At 41.2% G+C, this 19,022-nt stretch overlaps 1 protein-coding gene across 1 annotated transcript; it reads left to right on the top strand.

The window, feature by feature from the left end:
* The first annotated feature begins 4,514 nt into the window (after positions 1–4,514).
* On the top strand, positions 4,515–16,737 carry CD40LG (CD40 ligand). The gene is made up of 5 exons (XM_032757721.1): positions 4,515–4,761; positions 6,620–6,751; positions 10,711–10,768; positions 12,699–12,761; positions 15,382–16,737. The coding sequence occupies exons 1-5, from the start codon at positions 4,606–4,608 to the stop codon at positions 15,756–15,758; spliced, it is 786 nt and encodes a 261-aa protein (XP_032613612.1). The 5' UTR covers positions 4,515–4,605; the 3' UTR covers positions 15,759–16,737.
* The last annotated feature ends 2,285 nt before the right edge of the window (positions 16,738–19,022 follow it).

Genomic DNA, 19,022 nt, shown 5'->3' on the forward strand with positions numbered 1-19,022 from the left:
TTGTTAGCAGCAGCATTTGGCCTTGGCCCTCAGTCTAAAGTTGCCTAGACAGGGCTCGGGAAGGGTGCTGAGACCTCCACAACAGATAGGAGGACAAAACCAAAAGGAAAACCAGCATTAGTCAAGAGTGAAACCTTCTACAAGGCTCCACCCCCAGAGAAAAGCCCTCCTTACTTCATCAGTTGTGGGGGTCCCTGGTCTTCCTGCCTCTCCACCCACATAACCTAAAGGGAAGCCTGACTGTTGACATTTCCTACCCACTTAAACAGAACCCACAGTCAGCCCTCCCATTCCGGAGAGAGGTTTGTGGGGGAAACAGATAGATCAACAAAATTGCAGAGGAAACTCATGCCATCTACCCATAATAACCAACACAGGTTTTCATTCATAAATAAATAAATCGCCAAGCATTTGAGAAAAACTAGCAACATAATGAAAAGGACCAAAATAAACAAATGGAACTGACCCAGAGGAAAGAGAGAGAATTACGGGAATTGAAGAAAATGTAAATATATTCTGACATATATTGCTAGAAAAGCTGGCCAAGCGCTATTCTCCCGGGTTAGAATATTTTACAACTTCCCATTCTATCTCTTTAAAATAATATTTAGTAATTTGGCAAATAATTGCTAACTCCTTACAATGTGTCAGGAACCAAAGGTTCTGGGTTTTTTTGTTTTTGTTTTTGTTTTAATTATCTTTTTCCTCTAATAGCTAATGGTAGAAAAATCAGACAATTCCATTATGATATGATGTGGCAAATGCTATGATAGATTAAGCACAGAAGAGGTAGAGCACAGTGGCTCATGCCTGTGTAATCCCAGCACTTTGGGAGGCCAAGGCATGTGGGTCACCTGAGGTCAGGAGTTCAAGACCAGCCTAGCCAATATGGTGAAACTCCGTCTCTACTAAAAAAAAATTGTAAAAATTATCCAGGCGCGGTTACGCAAGCCTGTAGTCCCAGCTACTTGGGAGGCTGAGGCAGGAGAATCATTTGAACCTGGGAGATGGAGGTTGCAGTGAGCTGAGATTGCGCCATTGCACTCCAGTCTGGGCAACAGAGTGAGACTTTGTCTCAAAACAAACAAACAAACAAACAAAAAACATTAATAGATAAGACAGGAGAGAATTAGCCTTGGCACACGAATAACATTAATAAGCACAGCACATTTCGGGAAATAAAACTAGCTTAAAATGCTTGATGCTCAGGATTGAACCTGAATGAGTCGTAGATGATGAGGAGAGAAATGTGGGCAGGGGTCAACTCATCTGCCATGTTAAGAATCGAGACCCTTTCCTCTAGTCTAGAGCTTTTCAGACATATTCAGGGAAAAGAACCCTTAGGAGGCCCTTCATACAACAAACGAAATACTGATATATTTAACTCTTTCATATGTGCTGGAAATAATTTTCCAAGCAGAAACTATGACTGTATTCTGGGTTATCAATATAAAATCACAACCACAAGCATATTCACATCAAAAACAAACTGTTGAAGTATGATCCATTGTTTTTCTTATTTTTCCCTTGATATTTGCTAGAGATCAATCACTAGCTAGCAGAAAAGTAGTAGTAGAAAAGGGTGACCGATATTTAAGAAAATTCCGTGTAAAAATAACTGAAAAATGAGACTTCAATCCACTAACTTAATTCTTTCTGTAAACTTAGAAAAAGATGGCCAGTATTTGATTTTGGCTATAGACACTTGCATGCACTCCTATACATGTATACATTTCTTGGAAACTAAGTTTGATAATCATTTCTGGACATGTTAGGCAGCTGAAGATATTAAAAGGGAGCGCACTCCCTGTTAGGGAGAGACAGGCATGAGAGGTTCTGAGACAAATGACTTCTGATGCAGAATCAGAAATCAAAAAAACAGCCTAAATTGGGAAGCTGGAAAGGTAGCCAATTGTGGCATTATGGTAGAGCACCAGGCAGAAGGATGAGAGAAAGAGAAGGCTTCAAGAATTGAGGTATAAGTAGGGCATTCTGGAGTCAGTTGCTGTCAGTGTGAAAGATGGATGGGGTGGGACAGAAAGAGAAACAAGAAGATAAGTTAGGATGGTACAATTCAGTAATCTACAAAAGAGAGGATATATGGGCCTGGAGTATGATGATGGCAGGGGCCATGGAGAGAAGTGGTGGCAACCAAGGTTTTTGGAGGAAGAAGCCACTGGGACTGGGGCAATCTGGGGCAAGAGAGAATGAAAAATCATGAATGAATCCCAGATCTCTGACTTGGGCAATTAGGTGGGTGGTGGGACCATTCACAGAGATATGGAGAGTCTTAAAGGAGAACAGGTCTGGATTGGAATTAGAGTGGGGAGATAAATTAATTTTAGAGCATACCAAATGTGAGATGGCTTTGGAATACCCAAGTAGAGATTTTCAGAGGTAGCTGTGCTTACAACTCTGAAGTTCAGGACTTCAGTTAAAGATTTGAGATTTATCACAATGAAGGTGAGATTGAAACCCATGAAAGTTCATGAAACCCATGAATCACCCAATGAAATCATGGAGAACAAGAAGAGAGGGGAGGAGAGGAAAAGGGAGAAGGAAAGGAAATAGAAGGAATACCAAAGTTTTAAGGGATAGGAAGAGAAAAGAGGATAACATGAAGAAGGATTCTGAGAGGCAGAAGCCCTTAAGAATAGGGTGATATAGAATTCAAGCGGGGAGAGCATTCAGGAAGATGACAACAGGTTAATAGGTCAACAGAGTAATAGAGAGGTCACTAAAAATAAACTCTAACAAGTATTCAGCCAAAACTATTATTGAGCTAATAATGGTGGGATCAATTTCAGGGGAATATTGTGGGCAGAAGTCAGACTGTAGGAGGCTGGGGATCAAGAAGTTGAGGCAAGGAGGTTGGACAAAAACTGTTTTTTCAAGTTGGTCACGTGAACAAATCTGTGACCTTCAGCCTCCCCTCCCTTGGGTCTTGGCTGAGCTGATTGCGGGGCCCCTGCAGCTCTGTCACTCTCAAGTTGTATAAAACTGACAGTGCAGAAGTCCTTGAGCCCATTTTGGCTCTCATGATAATTTTCCTTCAGTGGAACTAAGGTTACTTGTCTAAGAACCAAAGCCTCTGACTTGACATATCAAAGTTCATCACGTGCATTGAAGCCACCTACTTGGCAGAGGTAGTGAAAAGCTACATAGATCTGGGCCCAGGACAGGATGCTGGGGCGTGGGAGGGGAAGAAAGCAGGTGCTAACTATATAGATAGCATGCCTATCAGAGCAGTTTTTGCGTTTCCTATTTGTCTCTCAAAACAATTTTATAGGAATCATCAAAGCAATTTTATCATGGTTTCTAGACCAGGTTTGGATGTGAGGTAGGGATTTCCACAGCTGCTTTTAGTTTGAAGGAAATCTGATAAGATGGTGCAAAAGCCCTTCAGAAATGTGTAATCCTACACACTTCGGTGATTCAATTCATTGTCAAAACTTAAGGTGTTTTTAATATTGTTACTGTTCATTTGGTTTTTACCAACATGTAAGGAGTTGGCAAGTATTTGTAAAACTCATGTCTTAGGCTAAATAAATTCCAAAAAATTCAGGATGAGAATTGTTTATTGCTTAATGTGTTTCAAATTTCTTTCATGCACATCTTTATTAGATCTTCACAGCAACCTACAGGATAAGCAAGACAGATGCAAGTGCCTCCTTTGGGTATGAGGAAACTGAGGTCTAAATAGATGAAGTGATTTGCCCAAGGCTCATAGCAATTTATTGGTAGAGCAAAGACTAGAATTCAGATCTCTTAACTGCAGCCTATTTTCCCTATTCTGAACCGTTACATCAGCATCAACAATTATCTAATGGATTGGAACAGTGTACACAGGCAACTTAGCTAGGTCAAGTCACCATTTTTACTTTAACTTCAATTCCAGAGTCTTGGCCTGATTTCCCTCAAGACCCTACTTATCTTTGCCTTTGCGAAATTTATTTTTCTTGCATTATCGTTCCAGCTAAATTTTATTTAATAACCGTCAGCATGCTTTTTTTGCTTTATGCCATGTAGGCTTGACCTGAAAACCTGCCAGGCTTTCATTGAGTTTAGTGATTAAAGAAGTAAAGTTTTGAGAAACAATTAGTTGATGGGACACCAGTCATAAAATCAATCCAAACTTTTGTTGACATGTGTTTCTTTCTCCATATACCAGGTTCCCACTTGGTATTAGTAAGATTGAAATTGAAATAAGTCTATTGCTGGTGGATGAATTTGTCACTTTCCTTGAAACTGGCGAACCCAAAAAGTTAGACAGTGATAGGAAAATACTGCCATTGTCTGTTAAGAAGTCTATGACATTTCAAGGCAAGAATGAATATATGGAAGAAGAAACTTGTTTCTTCTTTACTAACAAAAAGGAAAGCCTGGAAGTGAATGATATGGGTATAATTAAAAAAAAAAACAAAAAACCTTTACGTAACGTTTTTGCTGGGAGAGAAGACTACGAAGCACATTTTCCAGGAAGTGTGGGCTGCAACGATTGTGCGCTCTTAACTAATCCTGAGTAAGGTGGCCACTTTGACAGTCTTCTCATGCTGCCTCTGCCACCTTCTCTGCCAGAAGATACCATTTCAACTTTAACACAGCATGATCGAAACATACAACCAACCTTCTCCCCGATCTACAGCCACTGGACTGCCCGTCAGCATGAAAATTTTTATGTATTTACTTACTGTTTTTCTTATCACCCAGATGATTGGGTCAGCACTTTTTGCTGTGTATCTTCATAGAAGGTTGGACAAGGTAAGATGAACCACAAGCCTTTATTAACTAAATTTGGGGTCCTTACTAATTCATAGGTTGATTCTACCCAAATGATGGATGATGGTAGAAACCAAATAGAAGAATGGTCTTGTGGCATAATGTTTGTTGCCTAGTCAATGAAGTCTCATATTCTTGCCTCTGGTTAGGATCTTGGGATCTGGAGTCAGACTGCCTGGGTTCAAATCTTGGCTCTGCCCATACCATCTCTGTTATCCTGGGGCAAGTGCCTCAGTTTCCACATCTGAGAAATGGGGATGGTGTTGGTGTCCACTTCATAGATTAAGTGAGTTTAGCCTTGTAAAGAGTTTAGAAGGGGGTCTGATACGTAGGAAGCACTATGTACGCACTAGCTATAATTATTTGCTAAAGTTCTGCTTTAAAAGTAAGCTATTTTTTTATGGAGACAGCTTTTTTCTTTTAAATTTCCAGCTAGGCAAGAAGAGCGTCAATTTGATCTAAAATTTCATAGTGCTTCAGATTAACATAGACATGGATAAGTCCCAGAATTTGCAGTCTTTTAGTAAAAGTAGCGTTCTCTGTGTAATTCTTCGCAAACACTGATTGTAGTTGCAGGATGCTCAGTTTCCCTCTGAGGTGTTTTACATTTTTAAATGGTTAGACTTGCAGGAACAAAAGGGCAGAGTAACTTAGCAGGCTGTTTTGCATTCTTAGGAAAAGAAAACCATCAGGATTTATTTTGTTTTCATGTATTTTTTCACTTCCACTGAGGAGTATAATTGGCTGGTGTTGACAAAATACCAATCATAGATGTAAAGGAGAAAGTTGATTAGTTTTCTGGCTGTTCCTAAAATTCTGGATGCCGGAACTGTGGCTAGAAAGCATCTGGATGATTGCACTTTATCAGGGTTACTTGAGTGTCCTCTCTTAGGATCCGGACCTGGAATTAATGTCATGAGATTTTTCTATCAGGGTAAGGTGAGGTAGTGAGGGCTGAAGTCATCCACTGGGTTATCCAAATATTAGGTTTCACTGCTGACAAAAGAGGGGGCTTCTGGTCTGGTTGGTTATTTGTGTTTGGCCTGATGTGCTCTGTCAATCAAATGTCTGGACATAGGCCTAGCTTCTAAAGGGGCAATAGTGACCTCAGTGGACTGATATTTACCATACTATTTACATGTGTTCTTAATGACAGCAGAAGCTGCCAGCTAACTGAATCTTGTTTTGAATCTAAAAAATCTCTTAAAGCAAGAAAATGGTATAAAATTAGTTGATAATGCAAGTGAATTCTATACATTTAATTATTCTAAGACATTGGAAAATAAAATATCTTGTTACTTTGAGGATAAAAGATGATTTCTTTAAAAATGCAAATGTTTTCTACAAATACTAAAGTTAAAAGGGAGAGAGATGTAATTAGAATTCGTTAACTGACACATTGCAAATTAACTTCTTTTTATAAAGCACTGCATCACAAACACTAAAATGAAGTGGGCAAATTAACTCTGCAGAAAACTATTTTCTAGGCTGATGTTTATAATGACCAATCATTACTGAAGCAATGAGAAATGTGACAATTACAGAATATTGCTGCTCTAGTATGTTGAAAAAATAGGCATTTTGTAATGAACATTTAGTAGAATAGCTCTGATTTCTACCTGGAGTTTCTGATAACATGGCATCTTAATTGCTGTCTTTTATAGATTTTTAAACTGCAAATACAAAATAGCAATCAGCTAATATAATAACTTATTATTCCCCATTTGTGCCTGAAAGTCCTCCTCTTGTTGATGCCATGGAAATGAATGTAGAGGCAGATATCATTAGCTGTATTCTCCTTCCGAATGACATTTATCATATCCTTGTTATTTCAAAATAGATAGAAGATGAAAGGAATCTTCATGAAGATTTTGTATTCATGAAAACGATACAGAGATGCAACACAGGAGAAAAATCCTTATCCTTACTGAACTGTGAGGAGATTAAAAGCCAGTTTGAAGGCTTCGTGAAGGTAAGGAGCTTAGTTGCTGGTAAAAGTGTCATTGAAATGTTTTACTACATTTGCTAGATCAGGAAACTGACAATGCCAATGTTTAAAGATTGGTTATAGACACACACACACACACACATATATATGCATGCATATATAAACATACATGGGTGGGTGTGTGTGTGTGTGAAAAAAAAAAAAAAAAACAAAGACACTCTCTGGGGAACATATATCCTTAGAGGTACAGTCACACATATTTGTGAGCTTACATATGCAGCTACCACTAGGCAAAATGATGAAGTCCACCAAGCTTGGTTTTTGCATTTCTGTGTCTCCCCATCCAAACCTTGATGCTCTCCCACTGGGGACCCAGAGTCTGATCCCCATTTCCCAGGGAAGCAATAGCCATCGACAGCTACCGTGGCAGCAGGCCACAAGTGAAGGGACACCTGAAGACTGGTAACAGTCTCTGGTGCTTCTCTGATGATGGAATTTTAGATGCCCTGACAGTGAGATCTTTCCCTTTTACTGGGGAGAGAGGTGCAGGGAATAAGTAACAGACATTCTCAGTGCCGCTCAAACCAGACTCCATATAATATTACTTGCTCATGAAGCCTGCCCACTCTATGGCCGGTCATGACCAGAGGCACAGAGGGTTCAAAGCCTTTTAGCCCACCAGGCTGGTAGCTAGCATGAAGTCACTGCAGTGACTGTGGCTTATAACAGATACCTAAAACAAGAATTTTTAGAACCTTTACATTAATTCCATTGTCACAGACATGGGGTCTAGGGGCTCTTTCTCCTGAGGCAGAACATCAAGAGTTCTTTCTGCCTATGTCCCTTTCAGAACACTGAGTCAAATACCCTTGGGCCTCGGCTCACTTAGGGGTCATTTCTAGGAGGCAGCACTCCACATTGAGGACAGTTCTGGGCCAGGTGGGTGGGTATGTGGGTAAACCAACAGGAATTAGTTCTCACATATAGAAGATGTGTAATTTAATGCAGGCGTAAAAGGTTTAAGATCTTATTTCTGATCTTATTCCTGCCCTCCTGTACTGTCACCGAGGTGCCATTTAATTCATTAGTGAAGACTCTAACAGCTTATTCCTGAGTCACCTACGGAGAACAGAATGCGGCTCAAATCCGCTGCTTGCTTTCAGGTTCTTTACACTAATCTAGGCTTTAGATGAAACTCCTAAACCCTTACTTTGCAAGACTGGCCGGCTAGGAAAATGATTTGAGTTTCTTCGGTTCTTCGAGGATTTGGGCCAGTATTACAGAGTATTGGAAGATGTTACCAGTTTAAATGTGAATAAAGGCACTTTCAAAACAATGGTTAATAATCCAAATAACAGACTGAATGTGCTTGGCTGTGTGCCTTTGGGTAAATAACTTCACCTTTCTGGGCCTCGGTTTTGTCATCTATAACATGAGAAGACAGATTATCTGTAAGGGCACTACCAGCTCTGACATTCTATAATTATGTGATAAGCCTTCAGTTCCCTCCAATGGCAGTGAGAGTGGCTTGTCAGTCCCCCTCATTTCTTACGGAGACTTTTACGATTGAATTGTCAATTCCTCACGTCATTATTTCAGGTTGGCTATGTATGTAAAGCTCCCAAAATCAGCTACCAAGGATAGGAGTAAAGAAAACAGTCAGTTTGGCCTCCCTGCTTATGCTTGTATGAAAAAAGTGACAGCTCCAAAGTTTCATATTCTTAAAAGGCAGATCTTCTCAGGCATGTCAGCCAGGGCCCCAGGGATCTCCTCCTTACATGCAACTAAGGAGGCCCCTCGTCTCTACTGCAGCAGGTGTGGAACCTATACCTAGGATTGTGCACAATGAGTAGGTACAAAGTCCTCCAGCTACCCAATCCTCCCCCAATGACGGATCCCCTTTCCAATAAGCTTTCCCCCAAATTTCTCACTCTAAAACAAAATTTTAGACCTTGGAAAAACTCAATACGCCAATTATAGAATAGCTCCAGATTAGATTCATATTTTCTTGGCTAATGCTAGTAGGCTTTCTTTCTGGGCCACAGTCTGGCTGCACCTAAGCAACCTCAAGTTTGAATTTGGGGTCTTTGAATCAGGGCTTGATGGAGTCTTAGAAGTCGTCAGATCCAATTCTCAATCCACAACTTCAGTCTTCTCTCCACCTCCTGACTAAGAGGTCATCCAATCTCTGTTTGCACATCTCTAGTGACAAGGAACTCATTATCTCTGGAGGCAGGTAGCACCAATCTGTCATTTTGGGGGAAAGATGGTATTCAGGGCTCAAGTGAGGGTAAGCAGAGGTATTATTTTGAATAGTATAATTTCATATGAAAACTTGCAACCCACCCCACCTCTGCTAGATGTTCAGTTCCATGATTATTTGCCCACCAATGCCTTCAATGCCTTTGAGAGACTCAAAGCATTTCTATTTCAAGTTAAAGGGCAACCTGTCCATACCTGCCACATGGAACTCCCACTAAGAGAGAAATAACTCATCCTGGATTTTCTGAAAGTCTACTTTAAAAAGTATTTCAGTTGAGGTGGGGAGTGAAGCAAGAAAAAAAAAAAAGGCTCTGGGGAGTGTGGCTGGGGGAAAGTTCACAGAAAGGCTAGGCTGGGCTCACGAAACACGAGCTTTGCTGAGTTCATGTTTTCATCTTGGCCAGGCCTCAACACCAATGCAACAACTTAGCCTAAAAGTATCTTAACCTTGATCACCACACTCCACTTTTTGAAAAGACACTAAATAGTCATTTGTTTACTTGTGATCTCACAAACATTTTCCTGTCACCACATCTTCATAGTGCCGCTCTTCAGCTCAAATGGAAAGTTGAAGCTCTGGGGCCCATGTGAGCGTTCTGAGGCTCAGGTTCCCCTGGAGGCTCTGTGAACTACGCCCTTAAATCTGGCAACTGAGCTGAGCCTACAGCCAGTACTCAACAGCGACAACACAAATTCCTTCTGGAGGAGGAAATAAAAGGAAGGGTCCTGTAGACAACTGATTCCAGAAGTGGGAAGGAGCACAGGACTTTGATTATCATAAGATGTGAAAACACAACTGTCTTCTTCCCTTGTGCGCAGAGGATAGACAGATGGAATAAGCTAAGCCTGGCCTATGAATGCCATCTCACAGTTTCCACTCTTGGTTTAAACCTCAGCTTCTTTGGGTGACCTCATACTGACCAGTTAAGCCCTCCAGGCCTTTTGTTCAGTCTCTTTAAAATGGCAGCAATAGCCTTTATCATCTTCCAGCCTGTGTTGATGGAAGTTCCTGTTAGCTTCTTTAAATACCTCTAGGCTTCTTTCAGTTTATAAGTGAAAAGAAACCTTTTAAGAAGTGTCGCATTTGCCTTTGAACATCAACACCATTGGGAGATGACCTGTGTTTCTGAAATGCTGATTATTCTAAATAGATACAGTGCAACTATCAATAAGAGAATCTCTTCAGCCCATTGAAAGGGATAGCAAAATTTAAAATGTCTGAGGGTCTTTTCATAGTCTGGCATTTCTCCCCCAAGGTCAAACTTACTGTTATCTTTTCCTACAGGATTTCAGACCAAATTTATTCTAATAGATACACACCATGCTTTATGTTTAATAATATTCCATATACCAGTTCCCAGGGTAGAATCATCTCCCCATTCAGCATTATTTGTCAATATCTGTCAAAGCCAAGGAGGTTGGGGTCATAGGAAGGGTCAGGATCACAGTCTCTGGTCTGGAGAGAGCACTGGAATGGAGATAATAAGGCCTGGATTTTACTTCCAGATTCTCCCCTGGGCTTTCTGGGTTGTTGGCTCATCTGTCAGATCCATGGAACTCCCAATTGGCATGATGGAATTAATGACAGGATCTGAGTCTATATGATAATCCTCACCAGAAACAGACAACAGAGTAATGACAGATGCAAAACGAATGATAATTTTAAAACCCCACAGCAGAGCCCTTGTCAAAATGACCTCTTGCAATGCTTCTTATTTTAGGGTATAATGCTAAACAAAGAGGAGAAGAAGAAAGAAAACAGCTTTGAAATGCAAAAAGGTAGGTTTGCTATTTACTAATTTCTATGAATGCCTAAAACTAAAAGGAAGCTTTAAGCTGATCATATTGAACAACCCAGTGTTGTTGCATCAGGGAACTTTTAGCCCTGGAAATAAAACAGGAACACAGTTGTCAAATTGACACCTTCTCTGGTCCCTGTGATTTGGAAAGACTTTGTACATATATATTTATGAAAAAAGGATATGTTCCTTTAATGCTGATGATACCAAATCTGAAGAAATCCCATTATGTTAAATACCTTAATAGAAGCAACCATACAGCCTGATACCACCTACAGTGGAATAAGAAGACAGGAAAGTCATCATTTGGTAACAGTGGCATTCATCACTCATTGATAACAGTTTTTCATGGGGCACAGTGGCCGGTGGAGCCTCTGGGATCAAGGAGTGACAATGTCACAGTGTTCTATTATTTGCCCTGTTCTTAAAGTTAGAGCATCCTGAACATCTCAGGGTTGGAAGAGACCTTGAGAGTTCTCAAATCCAGCACCATCCTCACAACAAAAATCTCCTTGACAATAGCACTGACCGTCTAGCCTCTGATCAAACATGTCTAGGGATGAGGCACCTTCCACCTCATAAGGCAGCCTGATCTGTCTTTGAATGGCTCTAATAATACTAAGATTACCATACTACTCGAGAGAAGTCTTTCCTCCTCAGGTCAAACTTTGTTCCTATAATCTCCACTCACTTGTCCCAATTCTGCTCTTTGAAGCCATAGTGAACAAAGTATAATTGCTCTCCTACCCAGCGGCTGTCCAGATATGGAAGACAGCAATCATGGCGGCCAAGCCTTGACTGAGCTTTTTCTTCTTCGGGCTAAAGATCCCTGATGTCTTCCACTGTTTCTCCTATGACCCTTTCCAGGCCCTTTCTTCTGCCACTCACCTCCTTTTCTTGGACACACTAACTTTTTCCTGTTCTTTTAGAATGTGGCACCGCAAACCAATACAATAATGCCTGAAGTGACTTCAGCAGCAGATTATGGGAAAGAGGGGGTGTTGTTAGAGAGAATATTATATCACAAAGTTGGTGAACATGATGTTATGGCTTCTGCAAATTTAATACACACAAAAACATACATAAATACAGAGATAGAGATACTATTTTCTGAGGCAAAGAGAGTACTCAGACCTTGCCTTAACTGTTGTTCTGGATACTAAATGGTCATCCGACTTCCATGAAGGTTTTATCTTCAGAATGAAACTGCAAGATATGTTGAGTAATAGTACCACACTGTCTGTTAATTACAGAGAAATCTGAGGAAACAGTTTATGCAGATGCTGTCTAGAAGTCTTCAGGGAAATGATAACATTAACCAAACTGGTCATTTAGGTCATGTAATTTAACTCAACATTTATAGGGCACTTACAAAGTGCCCAACATCAGGCTCATAACTGGACAAAAAGAAACTTCCACACAATCTCTGCCCTTAGAAGATTGGCACATCTCATTAGGGAGCAGGGCTTTAACACAAGAAATAATTAAAGATAGATACAATAGTTCGGCCAGTTGCTTGACCAAATCAGAAACCATAAGAATCTTACTAAGTGTGCAGACTTTGGAGCCCACTAAAATCCCCAGTGTATGGAGTTGTTCCTAAAAGCAAGATTCACGGTATGTTTAATGAAGACCAGTGTTTTTAGCCTGTGTCAATCTATGCAAAATGGAATCGAGTATTGATCAACTGTTAGGAGAATGGGATCGATGGAAACAGCCAATTCAATTACTCAGATATTAGAAACCAACTTTTCCTTCAGTGGGAGAGATTTCAGACCATTTTATCTTTCCTTTTACATAATCTATTTTTGCACAGTCTCTATTACACAGCTGTAGAACTGGACCAGATAGTTTTGTGGGCAGTGTTTGCATTATATTAGCCTGACAGTTTGTTTTTGGTTTCATTTCAGGTGATCAGAATCCTCAAATTGCGGCACATGTCATAAGTGAGGCCAGTAGTAAAACAACATCTGGTAAGTCACACAGCATCTGAGCGGTAGCCACCCAAGGGGAAAGGCTGGGATGCTGAAGTCATGTTACCTAATGGTTAAACTCCTCTTTTCCCCTGGGACCCAATTTACAAACCTACCCCTACACTTCTCCTATTCCCTTCTTTGTCTTCAAAGTGAGTTCAAAGGCAGAGATGGGACTTAGAGGGACAAAAGGAGGTGGAATGCAGTCTCGATGTTCTCATTATGTTCTTGCTCAATGGCTGATTCTAAATGATGAATTACTGGGTGGAGGGACCATTATTCTGACAACAGAAGAAATGGCAGGTAGTGACCTCCTGACTGGGAGCATCCCTCCTCCTAACCCGTCTTCACTGTGTGGAAATGGGCCTCATGGGGTATTTCCTGCCATCTGTCAATCCCTGTATGATTAAGCTCAGCCTCACTGAGGCCAGCCTCAGGGAAATTAAAGGTAAAATCATTCTGTAAAGATCAATAGGTCCCAAGACGTTAGATTTTCCAATGAAGTAACAACAGACGACATATTGTGATCTTTTCAACTCTGAACGATTTTATTTCCATATACGTTCTGCCACCATTCTAGCCTTTAGATATTTTTTCCCAAATGTGCGCCTTGCAATAACTGGTGCCGGAGAATATGTAGTATCTGATAAATGGATGGAAACATGCACGCTAACATAAAGTCCCCCATCAACATAAAGGCAAGAGCGTCAGAGGAGTCTTTGAAAAATTCAACAGAGTGCTCCGGAATGGAGTTCTAAGCAGTGCATGTGTGTGTGCGTGTGTGTATGTGTGTGACAGAGAGAGAAAGAGAGACGGATAGAGAGAGAGAGAAAAGACACCGCTTCATCTCTGAAGTGGCTTGGGCTTCTCAGTAGGTGTAACACATGGACAGTTATCATTATCATGGATCATGGTACCAAAGCAAGAGCACTGAATATGGAGTTTTTGAACGCTGGGATTCAAGGACCATGACCACCGCTTGCTGGGTGACCTTGAGCAAGACCCTTTACCTATGCAGCAGTTTTCTACTTCACCTACTTTACAGGGTAGCTTTGAGCATCAAATCAGCTAATGTGGCTGAAAGTGATGCTGTCAAGTGCTGTACAACCATAAGGTGACACTACTTAGTTTACTTCACCATGGCTTAGATGTCAAAAGGGTGACATAAAGCCCCCCATTAATACCAGTTAGTTACACAATATTTAATAATTTTGTCAAGTACCCCTTCCCTCTTCTGAATCAGATGACAACAACAGAGAAATCTCCTAGAAGAATAGCTTCCCACTGGTCTTTTTTCACCTGTATCTAAACCCTTGATCTTGGATATATTTCATAGAGCTCAGATTCTCCCAGAAGGCTTGTAATGGATATCAGTCCTACAATATCTTACAGTCTGCATCACAATAGGTTTCCAGGGGATCAGATGGGAAGACAGTAACATTCCACCCCCACCCCAGTCCCAAACTTCTTCTTCCTACCTAGCCATGCTGCTAAAATGTTGCCCTACATCCCCCAGCAAGTACTAAAATTAGATAAGGACGTACCAAAGTAAACTTACTGAACTAAAAGATTGAGAACCTGCCCTTTTTTTCTCAATAAAATGGTTCAAAAGGGCAAACATTCTAATGAAGCATTGTTTCTGGAGTGGTCTGGAGGGCCCAGATCTGTCAGGCATTTCAGGATGCCTCCCTATTAGTAAAGGGCGAGCCTTAGCAGGTGGGATCTTGTGCCCTGATAGACCTAAGACTATCAAATAGGAATTATTTTTTAAAAAGCTCAAGGAAGCAAACACATTAGTACTTTCACTTTTCCTCAGCCCTCACCCCCATCAGTCAGTCTAGCTTTCTGTGGGAGCTGAGATTTCAAGTCGGGTGCAGACACTACTTTGAACCCACTCAACATCTCAGCCGAGAAAATGGCACACTGTTGGTGGGTACTCTGGCTTAGCCACAAGAATACTGGTACTTTCAAGTTGGTGGCGCCCACTACAATGGGAGATCAAAACATACCGTGAAATAAGCACACAGTTTATTTTCATACTTCCTTGCCTAATTTTAGTCCTTGCTGGGGGAGGCAGATCAGGTTTGCAACAGCATGATCAGGTAGGAAGAAATGGGGTCTTTTCTCTGTGCTGAAGCTGAGCCAGGTAGACTGACAACTCTCTGACTTTGTAAAATTCAAGGCAAGCAAGGTATTCATGGTAATATCAGCAAAAATTTGGTCTGAGTAATTTGGTATGTATAATTTATGATGTCAAATTTTGAAATCATTTGTGCCTTCTTAAGTTCAAGACAAATTGGCTATAAGAACTCTAACGAGAGAAAGAAACTCACTGTGATCTCTTACTTTATTTAATCTTCACAAGTCTCTGAAATATGCTCCAATATGAGCCCCGTGTTGCAGATGAGGAACTGAAGCTCAGGGAGATTTAGAGACTTGCCCAAGCTTAAATAGAGCCTAGATTGGAACATGGCTCTGTCTGACTCTGAAGCGCATGGAAGGGGCCTTGAGAATCCATTCCTATACAAAGCCAATATTCAACATTAAACTATATTTTTTGTCAGAATGTGAACCATGCTCTGCTTCACCTCACCACAAACTTTCCCTGTCTTTGTAACAGTGTTACAGTGGGCTGAAAAAGGATACTACACCATGAGCAACAACTTGGTAGCCCTGGAAAATGGGAAACAGCTGACTGTTAAAAGACAAGGACTCTATTATATCTATGCCCAAGTCACCTTCTGTTCCAATCGGGAAGCTCCGAGTCAAGCTCCATTTATAGCCAGCCTCTGCCTAAAGTCCCCCGGTAGATTCGAGAGAATCTTACTCAGAGCTGCAAATACCCACAGTTCCGCCAAACCTTGCGGGCAACAATCCATTCACTTGGGAGGAGTATTTGAATTGCAACCAGGTGCTTCGGTGTTTGTCAATGTGACTGATCCAAGCCAAGTGAGCCACGGCACTGGCTTCACATCCTTTGGCTTACTCAAACTCTGAACAGTGTCACCTTGCAGGCTGTGGTGGAGCTGACGCTGGCAGTCTTCATAATACAGCACAGCAGTTAAGCCCACCCCCTGTTAACTGCCTATTTATAACCCTAGGATCCTCCTTATGGAGAACTATTTATTATACACTCCAAGGCATGTAGAACTGTAATAAGTGAATTACAGGTCACATGAAACCAAAACGGGCCCTGCTCCGTAAGAGCTTATATATCTGAAGCCGCAACCCCACTGATGCAGACATCCAGAGAGTCCTATGAAAAGACAAGGCCATTATGCACAAGTTGAATTCTGAGTAAACAGCAGATAATTTGGCAAGTTCAGTTTTGTTTCTTTGCGTGCAGTGTCTTTCCATGGATAATGCATTTGATTTACCAGTGAAGATGCAGAAGGGAAATGGGGAGCCTCAGTTCACATTCGGTTATGGTTGACTCTGGGTTCCTGTGGCCTTGTTGGAGGGGGCCAGGCTCTAGAACATCTAACACAGTGGAGAACCGAAAAACCCCGCCCTGCCACCCTCTCGGACAGTTATTCATTCTCTTTCAATCTCTCTCTCTCCATCTCTGTCTTTCAGTCTCTCTCTCTCTCTCTCTCAACCTCTTTCTTCCAATCTCTCTTTCTCAATCTCTCTGTCTCCCTCTGTCAGTCTCTTCCCTCCCCCAGTCTCTCTTCTCAATCCCTCTTTCTCTCTGTGTAACACACACACACACACACACACACACACACACACACACACACACATGAGTCAGGCCATTGCTAGTCAGTTCTCTTCTTTCCACCCTGTCCCTGTCTCTACCACTATAGATGAGGGTGAGGAGTAGGGAGTGCAGCCCTGAGCCTGCCCACTCCTCATCACGAAATGACTGTATTTAAAGGAAATCTATTGTATCTACCTGCAGTCTCCATTGTTTCCAGAGTGAACTTGTAATTATCTTGTTATTTATTTTTTGAATAATAAAGACCTCTTAACATTATCGTTGTTGTTTGAGTACCTAAAGCTCCCAGCCAGGTTGGGGAAAGAGGAAGAATTTGGAGGGAACTTTCCCAACCTTTGTGATGTTTTCATGAACTTTTCTCTCAAGCTACCTACATTATAAAATATCTTGGTGGCAGCACACTTTCTGGAAGTCTGTGACAGCCTTTGATGGATGATGTGCTAGCCTATTCAGTGAAAAGCAATCTAGGTCTTTATTTCCAGCTTCTTCTGAAAAAGTTGCAGGAGATTGAAAGAACTTTTTTTTTTTTTTTAGTTTAAGTTTTAGGGTACATGTGCACAATGTGCAGGTTTGTTACATATGTATCCATGTGCCGTGTTGCTGTGCTGCACCCATTAACTCGTCATTTAGCATTAGGTATATCTCCTAATGCTATCCCTCCCCCCTCCCCCCACCCCACAACCGTTCCCAGAGTGTGATGGTTTTTATTAATCACAGCCAAGTGAGGCTGGAGGGGGTCCTTAAATAAGGAGCAGTGGCATAGCTTATTAATAGCTGTCTAGGTGGTTCTACTTAGGCAAGAGGAAATGGAGCTGGGAAAACCTGAGGGGAAGGAAGTATTGGCCCTCCAGTCTTCCACTGAAGTCAATGGAGCCATTTCTTGTCACCTCCAATAGAGAAATTTTTCATGTAAGAAACCCAGAGTGGCGTGTTCATCTTTACCGGGTAAGTCCTACATGCTCACTGTTGGTTATCTCCCTGGGCACATGGTTTTAACTTAGCAGCACCTTCAAGCCACTAATGCCATGCCTTTTGTTCTCAACTGTCTCCTAGAATTTACCTGCATCTCCAAAGGGTGGGCCTAGTTCCTCAAACCCAATACATTCCAACGGAACTCTTAATTTTCCCCCCCACGCAATGGGATCTGTGTTCAATGTTTCCCATTCCAATGAATGGTGCCTTAATCTACCCTGTTTTTCAAGTCAGAAAACTGGTTTGACTTCACTCTCATCACCACCATGTTCAATCCCTCCAGCCTATACTCATTAACCCTGTCTCTTAAGTAGTCCTTAAGTTAATCTACTTCTTTCTATCTCTACTATTTCTATCCTAGTCCCAACTATCACCATCTCTCTTCTGGAATAGTACAACAGCCTCCTAGATTCCCTGCCTCCACTCTTGCTCCCTTCCATCCATTCTCCATGCACAGCCAGTCCCCTGCTTCTTATGAACCTTGGAATAAAGACCAAAATAATCAATTTCATCTCCTGCTGCCACCTCTCTCGGTCTCTTAAGTTCTAGCCCTCAGTTCCTCTAAGCAAGGTTACAAATGCTTTCCTACCTTAGGGCCCTGGAATGCTGTTTTCTCTTCTTGCAAGACCCATTTCTCTCCCCCACTGCACCCTGCACTTAGCAAGTGCTTCACAGCACTTATCATGGTTGAAGTTTTCCCTACTATGCTGTGAGCTTCTTGAGGACCAAGACCTTGTCCCATTCACCATGATAACTTCAGCGTCTACCACAGGACCCAGCATTGAATTGGCTCTTTATTTGGTGCATGAAGGAATAAATGAATGAATAAATACAGCTGCTTATAACTCAATAGCCCAGAAAATAATTCTGTGTGTTGGCTGAGGCAAAAATTTGCTACACTGAAAGGATCCTCATTATGTCAAAAATATCTGGATGATAAAAATGCACTCATGGCGTAAAAAATGACTGAGAATTATGCTGTAGCTAAAAATAGATAATATGTTTTTATTATACATTTCATGATAATTTGCAAAATAATACATGTTTGTTCCAAACTTCAATTGAACATTTTCAGCATTTTCCTATAAATGAAAAAGACTCGAGTACATTTCTGATGTACGTGTAATAGTCTGATCATAAATTATCTAACTTAGTTCCATTTTTATAATCATGTCACTTCTGCCTTCTATCTAAGGGGCAGGGTGAGAATGTTTGAAATACCCAATAATTATATCTAGATAAAGAGAAAATAAACAAAGGATAAAATATCACTGCCTCTGTTACTTGACGGTTAGCAAATGACCACAAAACGCAAACAGTGTGCTCTAGCAAGCTGTCAGAACAGGGGCGCCCCCACTTAAATGGAAATGACATGTAAACTTTTGGGCTTCAGGAGAGAATACGTTCTGTGCTACATTCAACTATTTTCACAGGGCCCAATGCCACTGTGTTGGGAACTGCACTGCTTTAGACTTTTAAAGTAGTCTGAAGTACTTTTGAGACACAGAAACATGGAACGAAGTATGATTTTTATGTTATTTTTCTCTGTGAATCACATCTCCATTAAAACA

This window comes from Hylobates moloch, unplaced genomic scaffold (genome assembly GCF_009828535.3).
Source record: "Hylobates moloch isolate HMO894 unplaced genomic scaffold, HMol_V3 SCAFFOLD_7, whole genome shotgun sequence".
In the NCBI taxonomy this organism is placed as follows: domain Eukaryota; kingdom Metazoa; phylum Chordata; class Mammalia; order Primates; family Hylobatidae; genus Hylobates; species Hylobates moloch.